The following is a 13,138-nucleotide window of genomic DNA, read 5'->3' as shown; positions in this document are numbered from 1 at the left end:
GTCGATTTAATGTTTCAGAGAGAAAAGTTCCTAAATATCTCAATAATTTTACTACTTCATACTGCTCTCCATCTAATTCAACATTATTTGGTATGTTTCTGTCACTCTGCGGTTCTCTTATTAATATTTTACTTTTATCTGCGTTAATCACAAGCCCTACCTTTCTCAACTCGTTCTTCAAATGCTTTATAAATATTTCAATATCTTCTAGATTATCGGCTATCATCAAAATATCATCTGCAAAAGCTAACACAATGGGAAGTTTCTTATTATTCATCTCGAGTAGGTTTAACTTCTTCATTTTTTTTTTACTTCCATTAAATCTATTTTTATTATTAATGTGAAATAATATGGCGACATTGGACACCCTGCTTAATACCTTTGCTTTTGTTTACCTTTTGTGTACTTATTCCTTCCCATAGAATGCTAGCCTTTTCCGCATTTATTGCTTGACACACTCTATTAACCATATGGTTTGGTACTGTTAATTCAATTATTATTTTCCTAATAGATTTGATGTCTACACAATCAAAAGCTTTTTAATGTACAATAAACCAACAATCAGTGTCTTGCCTGTGTTCCAATATGCTTCCATGTATCGCCTTGCACAAAACATATGATCATCTGTAGATCTATTTTCCGTGAAAGCCGCCTGATGCAAACTGGGCTCTCCTGCATACTCTTTTAGTCTACCTAAAAGCCATTTCGTATAAACTCTGTATCCCATATTTGTTAACGAAATTCTCCTGTAATCATTTGTGACTGACGCCTTACTTTTTTTTGGGATCGGAATCTGAAGCGAATCTCTCCATTGCTGTGGAATTTTATTGGTAATCCATGCTTCTTTGATTATCCTATGCAGTTCGTTGATCGTGTCTTCATCTGCGTATTTGATGAACTCATTTCTCACTTTATCTTCTCCTGCAGCTTTCCCGTTAGCCAAGCAATTAATTATTCTAAGAATTTCTTCTTTTGTGGGAGCAGGGGTGAGTTCGTCATCATCCTCTTCAATGGTCATCGGTTCTCCTTCTGATGTTCTCAACTCCTGTATCCAGTTTTTCATAGGTATAATTGACCTAGCTGCTTTTTTCCTTCTCACATATTTTCTAAGAAATCGGTTCGATCGACTTATTCGCTCCCCTACTTCGTAGTCCTTAAGATTGTTATAGAAATCTAATATCTCCTTCTCGTTGTGTTCCTTTACTTTGCTTTGGTATTCTTGCCTTTTAATGTTTACGTTTCCTCTATACCATTCTACATCTATTCCTCTCTCCTTCGCTAATCTTAACTTTTTCCTAGCTGCTGACAATGCTCTTAACGCCATTTTACGCTTTGGGGTTAATGTGCTTACGGCGGTTTTTAAGGTCTCATTTGCACAGTGGTTTAATTTTTTCGTCAATTCCTCGTACGCTGATTCAATTTCCGTTGATTTTTCATCTTTTGATTCCCATTCTCGTAATTTTTTGTGATATTGTTTCATTGCTTCCTTCTGTTGCAACGTATGAGCTGGTAAATGCCTTCCTTTTAATTTTCTCTGTCGGTCTTTCTGCCTTACTGTTCTCCCGAGCTCTACTAGTATCCTCTTGTGATCCGTTTGCACCGTAGTCCATTTTGCATCAATATTAACCTTTTGTCTGTGCTCTGGGGTCAATATGACCCCAGGCCACTTTGAGTGGCTGCCATTTTTTTAATTTTCAACCGATTCTCCTAATTTTTGGTAGTTTGGTAAAACTCGTCGAGATCTGTCTCCTAGGTGCGAATTCACTTCAAAAATCTTGAAAATATACGCTACAGTGTACTTTTTTCAAAAAACTTACGTTGTCTGTGCTCTGGGGTCAAATTGACCCCAAATTGAAATTGCTATGCCTTTTTAATGCCTAATTTAATCATCTTTCAGTTCATTACCAAATATTGACTATATGTTGGCGGGTACATCGCGGGGAGGGGTTTTCGTAAAAGGGTACAAAAACAGTGATTTTTTATGCTTATTTTACTTTTATCCGGAAATCCTACCCGTTTTGAACTGCACCTTTTTAAAAAGGTTATGCAGGAAGGCGTGTGCTTTGACATTAGGTATTGATTAGTTTAGAGCTTGGTCACTAGGTGGCGGTATATTTGAATTCATTACTTTAGACTACTCAAGTAATTCCGATATATGGAATTTTCCTCATTGTAAATATTCTTATCGCACAAATTTGAAATTTGTAAAGATGACGTCTCTAATAAAGTTCGTCTGGTGGGAATGGACTGTCATGTGACGAAATGAATAATTAGGATATTTACAAATAGGCGGCGCTAGCGGACTTGCAATATTCTTGCATATATGAAATATTGCTTTAGCTTGAGATCCCTCATACCTACACTCAAGTTGTATTCGGCAACATTGTTCAGGATGTCTGGAACTACAAAGCGGTGCTCAATATAATGAGTACGTCTTCCAATTTTTGAATTTGTGCGATAAGAATATTTACACTGAGGAGAATTCTATATATCGGAATATCTTAAGTTGTCCAAAATAATGAATTCAAATATACCACCACCTGGAGGCCGAGTTCTAAACTTATCAACGCCTCATGCCAGAGCACATGCCTTCCTGCATAACCTTTTTAAAAAAGGTGCAGTTCAAAATGGGTAGGATTTTCGGATATAAGTAAAAAAATCATGAAAAATTACTGGTTTTATACCCTTGTTCACTAAAACCCCTCCCCGCGATGTTCCCGCCCACCAATAGTTAATATTTTGTAACGACCTGAAAGATGATTAAATTATCTTTCGAAGCAGCCCCAAAACTCCAAAATTGGCCAAGCATTAAAAAAGTTATAGAAATTTCAATTTGGGGTCAATTTGACCCCAGAGCACAGACAACGTAAGTTTTTTTGAGCACAGACAGAAGGTTAATCACGTTCAAGATTGTATCAGCTGATAGTACAACGTGATCTATCTGTGAGGAACGATGGCCGTTACTCCATGTAGTTAGCCACGAATCGTTGAAACGCAACGAAACTATGTCCATTAAATGTATTCGTAGGAACATCTTTAGATAATCCCCACTCTCATTTGCTACGTCATGTCCTATGAATTCTCCAAGCCTGTCAATTTCGTCGATGTCTATGTCGTTTCTACCAATTTGCGAGTTGAAGTCTCCAATCACTATCAATGCTTGTTTCTTAGGGTTACCATTCACATACGCCCCAAATTCGCATAGAATGAATTGTTTTATCATTAGGCGCATGCACATTTACCACCAGAAGACTTTCTGTATCTCCTTCTATGAAAACCTGAGCTGACATGATATTTTTTCGACGTGTCTAACATCTCGCACCATCCATTTTGATACCCTCTGCCTCAGAATTGCTAGCCCTCGAGATTGATTAGATGTACTCCTGTCTGATATGATCCAGTCGTAATTGCTTGTTGTCACGCTTTGACCAATAATGTTCACTTCTTGCAATACCGCCAAATCGATATTCTCTCGCATTAATTCTGAATCAATCTCCTCTCTTTTAACTGATTGGCAACATCCTCGAACATTCAAAGAGACTATTCTGATGTTTTGATGACTATCTCTCACATTATCTGAATTAGAAGGTTCCTAGTTGTGCACGTACAAACAATTAATTATTATTCTAGAATATTCACTATTTGCTATCCTTACCTTTTTCTTTGATTTTTGCTTTTTACAGATTATTTCAATACTGTCTATTTGTAATTCCCCAAATATACTTGTCTCGAACAATTTTATTGAATCCATTTTATTGGTGAACTGTGTTGGCTTAACTGATTTAGCGCTTCCACCAATTGTGTATAGTAGCACTTCCACATTATACATTTCTGCAATGGCTGTCCACACAGCATTATCTGGTGATACCACCTCATTGTTTGATGGTAGTCCTAGATATTTCTTTATATCCTCCCACAACGCTATTGGCAGTTCTTCAAATGCTTCTGAATCGGGCATAATTTTACTCAGTTGGTGACTAACCGCCCATAAATAACTGTGCCTTCCATTCATCATGCTCCTTACTTTGATTCGACACTGGGCTGCAGTAACCCAATAACATCCAAATGGTTTCTCAATAATTGTCACTTCCGGTTCTAAAATAGTTGCTTTGGGCGTCGTAATAGTCTTCTCAATATCCTTATCCACCACCGCTCTATTCGTGATGGCTTCGCTTACGGTCGATTGACAAATGTTAGTTGTAGTTTCCTTGCTTGTATTTTCGTCTATTTTATATTATATTATATTTTCGGTATTTTCGTCTGTTCGTCATAGTCTCGAAAACCAATAAAAAAGACGCTTTTTTCAGTTCAATCAAAGGTAATTGCCTATTTCCGGGGATTAAACCACCCGACTTGGACGTTAATTTACAATGTTATGAAAACTCATATGTGAATATGTACGTTATGTGGAAGATATTGATTTGGAAAATGTATTGGAGGTAACCACTTTCCCTTCGATGGGACTCGAACCCATGACCCTACAGTACGCTAGACTGGTGCTTTAACCAACTAAGCTACGAAGGACCTCCGTCGGCCTTCGCAACCTAGCGGCTACTGAACGAGCGTACGTACAATAACGTACATATTCACATATGAGTTTCCATAACATTGTAAATTAACGTCCAAGTCGGGTGGTTTAATCCCCGGAAATAGGCAATTACCTTTGATTGAACTGAACTTGAGTTGCGTGCTCTTGCCTACGCAATGCGAATAATCAATGGGGCTATGTGAATGAAATACAGTGTTGACCCGATTTTGTCACTCCCCGATTTTGTCTACCCCCGATTTTGTCTACCCCCGATTTTATCACGTTTTCGACCCGATTTTATCACGTCCCGATTTTGTCACGTTTTCGACCCGATTTTGTCATCCCAAAAATTTTTGTCATTCTTTTTATTTTCGCAAATAATATCAAAAACAGCATTGATTTTCATGAAATAACTTTCACCGCCTGTAGTTTATTACGAAAGACTTCTGAGTACCTGGGAATCATTCTGTAAGCAATTTCAACAAGAAATAACGGGTACCGTTCACGCATTTGGCCTTTCCAAGGCATAAAATGATTCATATTTGTGGAATGAATTGAAAAAAATGAAAATATTTTTTTTCCAATTTTGTCACATACCCTGTTTTATCACCCCAAAATTCACCAAGGAGGTGATAAAATCGGGATATTACTGTATACAATGCGAAAACAAATTGTTCAAATAATGAAAATAAAACTTAAGAAATTTTTCAATATTTTTTATTTTTTGATATGTTATAGCAGATAATATATGTATTTTTTCTGCACTATGTGTCATAATGGAGAAATGATGGACAAAAAAGTATTATTTAATTATTTGTTTTTTTTTTTCTACGTAAGGTATTTTTCCCACAACCTCATACATACCATGAAAATGGTCAACCACTACTCCATGTTTGGGAACTGGTCCTTTTCTCCTTCCGATGTGGACTGTATTTACGTGGTTGGGTGATAATTCCTGGTAGCTGAGGTGGACTCCTATTTCGGGTGGACTTGGACGCCGTCGATATTTATATCCTTGGGTGTTTCGGTGGGATTTACTCCAGGTATTGTCCACAACACAACATCTATTACACTTAACACAATTTATTTATACAATCATTACACGTTACATTTCTCTGCACTACAACTACACTTTATTTGACGTAAAACTACATTTATTTATTCTAACTTAGACATATATTTGGGTCAAATTCCATTTAAAAACTTGGATTCAGATTCCGTCTGATCCGGTAGGTTGTTTCCAATTTTTGTTAATCCTAATCAATGTGGGGTAGCCTAGTTGTCAATCGTTACCAAAAAATCCGTCGTAGATCTCGTCACACATTTCGCCCTTTCCTGCTTCACACGAGGGTGCGTTGATTGGTTTTACCATTCTTAGACATTCCCGCCCGCCCTGAAATAACTGGGATTTCTGAAAAAGAAAAGAAAAGAAACCTCTCGTGCACCGGTGGACGGGTCGCCTGTTCCACTATTGGTTGTTGTTGTCATTCTGAGCCGATGATGGAAGGATACACAACTTCTCAATGGGTCTATCCAAAGTTCCTGTTGCTGTCCTTACTGTAGCAACTCTTACCACACCGTCCTGTCCCGGATGTACCTTTACTATTCTTCCCATTTTCCACCTGATTGCTGGCACGTTATCTTCACGAATAAACATTAGTTGGCCTATTGATATTGGGATTACTGGACGCCAACGCTTCGTTCTGCCTTGTAATTGTGCCAAGTACTCTCGCCGCCATCTTTTCCAGAACTCCAGCTACTGAAGTCTTCCTGTTGATTTGTGCAGTGAGCTGTCGTTCGACGACCTTCTTTGGCCACTTCCTCTGATATTAGCGAGTTGCCTTGATTTGGCCAGGTATCTTTATCAGTCCAGAGCCAAGGCGGACCTTTCCACCAGAGGCTGCACCCTTTAAGTTGGTCCGGTTTAACCCCACGGGAAATTAAGTCAGCAGGGTTCAGATTTCCGGAAACGTGACGCCAGATTCGCTTCTCCGACAATCCTTGAATTTTTGCCACGCGGTTGGCCACAAAGGTTGTCCATGTTGATGGGACAGCTTTTATCCACTGCAAGACACAAGTTGAATCTGTCCAGAAGAACACTTCCACATCCATCTTAATCGCTTCCAGGATCCTTTCTGAAAGCTGCGCTGCCAATAATGCTCCGCATAGTTCCAACCTTGGAATGGATTGGCACTTTAATGGTGCCACCTTGGATTTTGACGTCAGTAACACCACCTTAACATTTCCAGACGAACTCACGCTTCTTGTGTAAGCACAAGCACCGTATGCTTGCACTGATGCATCACAAAATATATGCAGCTCTACATTTGCTGCTTTTGGCTGGATCACACAGCGATCGATAACCAGTTTGTTCAGTTGTGGCAGCTGTGCTTGGAAATTACGCCACTCGGTATCCACAACAGATGGTAATGGCTGGTCCCAATCTAATTTTCTTCCTTTCTCGTCTTCCAAGCACCATAACAGCTGCATAAATACTTTTGCTGATGTGATTACTGGTCCTATCAGACCTAACGGATCGAATAGTGTCGCAATGACTGACAGAACTCTTCGCTTTGACAAAATCTCGGTTCTGCTTGTCTCGGGAATCTTGAAACGGAATTTCAGGACATCTGCTCCTGGATGCCATACTAGCCCTAGAGTTCTTACAGCTGGGTCAGGATCTAGCTCTACTCCTTCTACCTTCACTATCGCTAAGTCTGTCTCTGGTATGCCCCGCAGCACCAATGGGCAGTTTGACGCCCATTTTCTCAAACGGAATCCACCTCTCTGTGTCATTTCATCCAATTGAATACGCATCTCTAATGCTTCCTCTGGGTTATCCGCGCCACTTATAACGTCGTCCATATAAACATCTTCCGTAGCCGCTTTGGCCGCCATCGGGTAGCGTATTTGCTCGTCCATCGCTAGTTGCTTCAATGTCCTAGTAGCAAGGAATGGGGCCGGTTTTGTACCATACGTCACCGTAGTAAGCTCGTATGTACTAATGATCTCACTAGGATCCGTTCGCCACAGAATACTTTGTAGTGGGGTGTCCTCCTTGCTAATTCGAATTTGTCGAAACATTTTCTCAACATCCGAAACCACCATGGTTTGCATTGTTCTGCTCCGCAGAACAATTTGACCGAAGATCATCCTGGATGACCGGTCCCGCCAGCAGCGTATCGTTGAGCGACGTCCCTGTTATCGTTTTACACGACGCATCAAATACTACTCGGACCTTGGTTGTGGTGCTTTCCTCCTTGACTACAGGATGATGAGGTAAGTAACAACGAATCCCTTCATTGCTTCCCAGCTGCTCTTCCACCTTGCGCATGTGACCTAACTCCAGGTAGTCTTCCATAAACTTTCGATATTGAATACGCAGTTCTGGTTCCTTTAGCAGTCTACGTTCCAGACTTTGGAACCGCCGGAAGGCAATATCTCTTGATTCACCCAACCTTTCAAGTGCAGCTTTATCTTTGGGAAGGGACACAGTATATCGCCCATCACAGTCCCTTCGAACTGATTGTATATTCTGATCTTCGCAACGTGTTTCCTCCGGAGAATAATTATTTGATGCATCCACTTTCTCACATGACCAGAATCGAGTCAGTAACTCCTCTAGGCTGACTGGCATATTGCAGGATATGCGGTGGTTACTGTGCAACCCATTTACACATCCGGATACCACCCATCCGAACACCGACTCCGTGAGCGTAGGAAAACCTTCTCCAAGACTAACCTCGTTTCCGTTATTGAAGAAAGTGAAGAAGTGTTGTATTCCTAACACCAGGTCGACAGCCTTAGATGTAAAAAAGGCTGGATCTGCCAATTCTACGCCGGCTGGAACTTCCCATCCAGCCATGTCCACATTGGCTATTGGAAGATTTGCTGTCACCTTTGGTAATAATAGAAATTCCATCTTTCGCGAGAACCAGACCTTGTACTTCACTTTCATGTTAGCTTGCCCGATTCCGTAAACCTCGATATCTGACCGCTGTCGTTGGACTTTTTAACTGCTGAGAAAAACGGTCAGTCATAAAATTGCATTCTGATCCGGAGTCTAACAATGCTCTAGCTGGAACACGGACTCCATCTTCATCTTCGACAATAACTATGGCCGTTGCAAGAAGTACCGACGACGTACGATTTCCAGAAACATTCGACGACACCTGCGTTGGCGTTCCACGGGGAGATCTTCCTCTTTCTGATTGAGAACTAGTGCCCACTGCAGAAGTTCGAGCGCTCGGTGATCCGTTTTCATATCCATTTGAAGATGGTCGGAAGCAAACCAATGTGTGGTGTTTGCCTTTGCAGTTCCGGCATAAGAATCGAGAAGGGCATTCCAGCGCTCGATGTCCACGTTTGAAGCAGTTGCGGCAAAGTGCTTGGCTTCGTAACAATCTGTCACGATCGGAAACGGACATGTCTTGGAAGGTTGGACACTGGTAAAGAAGATGGTCCTCTCGACATGCAGCACAATTTGCACCTGAACTGTGAACGATACTGTAACTTGAACGAGGATTGGGAGATCTCTTCTTGGCTTGGGAATATTCCACCTTGGAATCGGAGAGCTTGGATGGTAGGGATGCTAAAACCTTAACCCTGCGCTGCAGGAAGTCAGTCAGGTCTTTTATAGTATCGTGCTCCTTGGTGGACGAGAATTCCTCCCAGCTTCTCCGTGTCGCTGGATCCAGGCGAGCGCACAAGATATCCAGAAGCAGCAGATCCTTGTAATCGGCGGGCTGAACTAGCTGGTCCAATGTTTGAGCAGTTCTCTTGAATCCCTCCAGCAGGGACTGCAAATCGACTGTCGACTGTCAGCTTTGGGAGTTTGAAAAGCGCCTGGATTTGGCACCGCTTCAGCTGCTTACTGTCGTTGTAACGCTTCATCGAGGTGTCCCAGGCGATTTGATAGTTTGCTCTTGTAATAACCAGCGGATCCACAAGGGCCTTGGCCTCGCCTGCCAAGCACCCCTTAAGGAAGTGAAACTTTTCTACCTCCCATAATTCCACATTCCTGTGTATGAGCGATATAAACAGATCAAGGAAAGTCAGCCAATCATCGATGTTGCCATCGAAGGTCTGCAACATGATTCGCGGCAGTCGCACATGCTCCCCAATTGGTTGGTGCGACGTGTCCAAGCTTCGGGTCGATTGTTTGAGAACTGCTGGTTCCTCAAACTCCTTGACCTTGTCCAACAGCAAGGACTTCAAGTCATAATACTTGCTGCCGAACGCCGATCGCTGCTTGAAACAGTCGTCCTCCTTTTCGTCGTGGTCATCGTGGGTCTCGATGTCTAGGATCATCTCGTTTACCTTCTCCCATAACTCATCTAGTTTCTCCAGCCGAACCGTTACCTGACTAGCACTTGTCACTTCACTTAAATTCTCCGCAAACCCACAAATGTCCTGGAACATGTTAAGCAGTGACCGCAGGGTTGTCTTCAGGGTCTTCATTGCTGGAGCCTTCTTGGAAGAGGATGCCGTCGGAGCCATCTTCACAGTTGCACTTTGACAGAGGGTACAAAGAACTTTGGTGTAATATTCTGCAGAATCCTAGCCTCGGCTAGACATACACTGTAGAGCAATTCTTATATTTACCTGAAAAAACAGGATTTTCCACCCTCTCTACAGGTACGTTTTCCGCAGATTTAAATTGGATGTCAAATGTTCTATATTCGATAGGTATCTCAGATCGTCCAAACACAGCGCAAGAAAGAGGATTTAAATATGTAATTTCCGTGGTGTCCAACTTCGGCAAGGCATATACTGTTCAACTAACCTGTGAACACAGTATCTGCAACAAATGATCCAATACAACAGTGTGCCGGAATATCACGGTTCACAAACTGTTCATCCGCAATAGTGAAAGACAATAATCGATTGAATCGTATTGATTGACCCTCGATTATGCTCCACGAAAATCAGTTGGTTTACCACATCCACGGCAGCGAGAGAATATCATTCATGAAATAATCTGTTTATCCTTGCCCCGGCAAGACATATACGAATTGGTGTATAATACTCAGTAGCACTAACCTGTGGAAACAAGCAGTTCGCCAGCACCAATCGTCTCTCCCAATCGTACCTATATGCGCGTATGTAGTGCCGTCCGTCCGTCGGTTTGTTATATTTGCGCTCTCCACAGTTCAACTTTCATCCAGTAGTGCAGTTGTTCGTCGCGGTTACGATCGTTCGGTCCCGTTGTGTGTTTGACGTGTCGATCGAGGCTCGATGATTTTACGGTGGTGTTGTCGAAATAGAATTGGTGTAGAAAACCGAAAGAAAGTCCAGCTACGGCAGGACATATACAGTTCTTATGCGTATTTACCTGGACAAACCAGGATTGTTTCCTGATTTCCGTTCCTTCCCTTGGTGATTATACCACAAAATGTGTGTTGATGATGGCAGTTGAATAAACAGTTGGGTGTAGATTCGTTTCGGTGGTACAGTGTATTGTTTTGACGCTCGGCTTCCACGGTGATCGCCGTCTCGTAGATCGATAGTGTTGTGATGGAAAGAACAATGATGTAGTGGTCGAAATAGTCCAGCAACGGCAGGACATATACTGTCCGTATGTTTATTTACCTGGGCAAACAGGCAGAAACCCTCGGTGATGACGTCGGAAACAAACTCCAATTGGATGGCGGCTGGTAGGAATTCTAATTGGAAAGGCTTGGCAGTCAGCTGTTGAGCATATTGGTGATTCTTCTTCACAGAAACGGTGAGTGCACTTCTTATGATGGCGATAATTTCAATGGTGAGTTTAGTTCCCTCCCGTAATGCACTGTGCAATGGCGGTTTGGCACTAAATCCTTCTTTGATCCGGTTCGTTGGACCAATGTTTGGGAACTGGTCCTTTTCTCCTTCCGATGTGGACTGTATTTACGTGGTTGGGTGATAATTCCTGGTAGCTGAGGTGGACTCCTATTTCGGGTGGACTTGGACGCCGTCGATATTTATATCCTTGGGTGTTTCGGTGGGATTTACTCCAGGTATTGTCCACAACACAACATCTATTACACTTAACACAATTTATTTATACAATCATTACACGTTACATTTCTCTGCACTACAACTACACTTTATTTGACGTAAAACTACATTTATTTATTCTAACTTAGACATATATTTGGGTCAAATTCCATTTAAAAACTTGGATTCAGATTCCGTCTGATCCGGTAGGTTGTTTCCAATTTTTGTTAATCCTAATCAATGTGGGTAGCCTAGTTGTCAATCGTTACCAAAAATCCGTCGTAGATCTCGTCACACATTTTTGCCCTTTCCTGCTTCACACGAGGGGTGCGTTGATTGGTTTTACCATTCTTAGACACTAGCATTTGTCAATAAATATCAACGGTTCAGTGAAATTTAATTCTAGGTTGAATAAAATCGAAAAAAAAATCGAAAATAACAGAAAATTTAAAAAAATCGGTAGGGTAATAGTTCCGATAGTCGTGGGTGTTCCTATAGTTGCGGTAGTGTTGTTTTTACCCAATATATGTATTAAACGCAGCAAACCATGCATTCTATCAATTTGTTGATCTGTCATTACACGAAGTAGAAGAAAACAATTTGAGAATTGCATCAAAATCGGTAAAGTATCATTAAAATACCTTATCTTTCTCTCTGCTTTGCACCAATAGTTGCGGTAGTGTTCCTATAGTTGCGAGTCCTATAGGAAAACAATGGGATTCGCAACTATAGGAACACGAATTAAAAAATACCGCAACTATTGGAACACTGCACCAATAATTGGAGGTATCATTTTAGGTAAGAAAGATAAATTTTGCAGCGATCGGATAACTCTTCGTTTAAAATATATTTGATGAGCTTCCTAATGCGTACTTAAGGTAAGCGAAATAAAGTATAGGCGTGGTGTAAGCGAACGAATAGTGGTGGATCGTGCTTAGTTCCTTCACTATTGGGTCTTTTACCCTATATTTTATCTTATAACTGCTGTATCTCAGAAACGGTAGAGAAAATTGATTTTTAAGTTTTATTTTCAATGTTTAAACAATTTTTTTTCGCAGTGTATATTTTTTTCACATAGCCCCAATAATTACCTACACTATTAAAAATCCACACATATTTATTGGCAAAAATCCATAGATTTAACTAATGATGTTTATCAGCGCACACATAACCATTCTCCACGCGAACAACTAATAAAATATATATCCAAATAAACTTTATGTGTGGTCTCGAATTAGCAATTATTTAATTTATGTGTGGTTCTATACCGATTATATTAGGGTGAAGCTATTGCAAAAATTTATAACGGCGACACATATATCTTATATAGATATTTTTGGCAGTGTAAAACTTTGCCGAAAACATCAAAACGATTGGACAAGCGGGTTTTCAAGTTAAATTTTTTTGAATGTGTTCGAGGTGTTTTTGCCCTTGTCAAAAGTTAGGCTAGAGTCAAAATGGCAAACCAATGATGCAAATTATGTTTTTTCATCACAAAGATTGTATATGCAAAGTTTCAGAGAAATCAAAAAATACAAAAATAAATCGACCTTCGATTTCACAGAGAATTGCTTAACTAAAAAAACCTTATCCTTATTCTCGTATTTTTCATAGTTGGGAAATATAAGTTCA

General features: G+C 40.7%; 4 protein-coding genes across 7 annotated transcripts in view; all 4 read right to left on the bottom strand.

The window, feature by feature from the left end:
* Nucleotides 1–13,138, bottom strand: part of LOC134211421 (peroxisomal targeting signal 2 receptor) — a 358,938-nt gene that overhangs the window by 123,101 nt on the left and 222,699 nt on the right. The window lies entirely within an intron of this gene.
* On the bottom strand, nt 6,209–7,612 carry LOC134209454 (uncharacterized). The gene has a single exon (XM_062685440.1). It carries the CDS (start codon nt 7,610–7,612, stop codon nt 6,209–6,211), a length of 1,404 nt encoding a protein of 467 aa, XP_062541424.1.
* Nucleotides 7,617–8,486, bottom strand: LOC134209453 (uncharacterized). Its single transcript, XM_062685439.1, has one exon. It carries the CDS (start codon nt 8,484–8,486, stop codon nt 7,617–7,619), a length of 870 nt encoding a protein of 289 aa, XP_062541423.1.
* Nucleotides 9,149–10,027, bottom strand: LOC134209452 (uncharacterized). The gene has a single exon (XM_062685438.1). It carries the CDS (start codon nt 10,025–10,027, stop codon nt 9,149–9,151), a length of 879 nt encoding a protein of 292 aa, XP_062541422.1.

Source organism: Armigeres subalbatus, chromosome 2 (assembly GCF_024139115.2).
Source record: "Armigeres subalbatus isolate Guangzhou_Male chromosome 2, GZ_Asu_2, whole genome shotgun sequence".
NCBI classification, from domain to species: domain Eukaryota; kingdom Metazoa; phylum Arthropoda; class Insecta; order Diptera; family Culicidae; genus Armigeres; species Armigeres subalbatus.
Note: the sequence above shows the minus strand (reverse complement) of the source record. Positions and strands in the feature narration are given on the sequence as shown.

Excerpts from the sequence above, each read along its gene's own strand:
- LOC134209452 (XM_062685438.1), bottom strand. The coding sequence starts at position 10,027 with ATGGCTCCGACGGCATCCTCTTCCAAGAAGGCTCCAGCAATGAAGACC.
- LOC134209454 (XM_062685440.1), bottom strand. The coding sequence starts at position 7,612 with ATGTTTCGACAAATTCGAATTAGCAAGGAGGACACCCCACTACAAAGT.
- LOC134209453 (XM_062685439.1), bottom strand. The coding sequence starts at position 8,486 with ATGAAAGTGAAGTACAAGGTCTGGTTCTCGCGAAAGATGGAATTTCTA.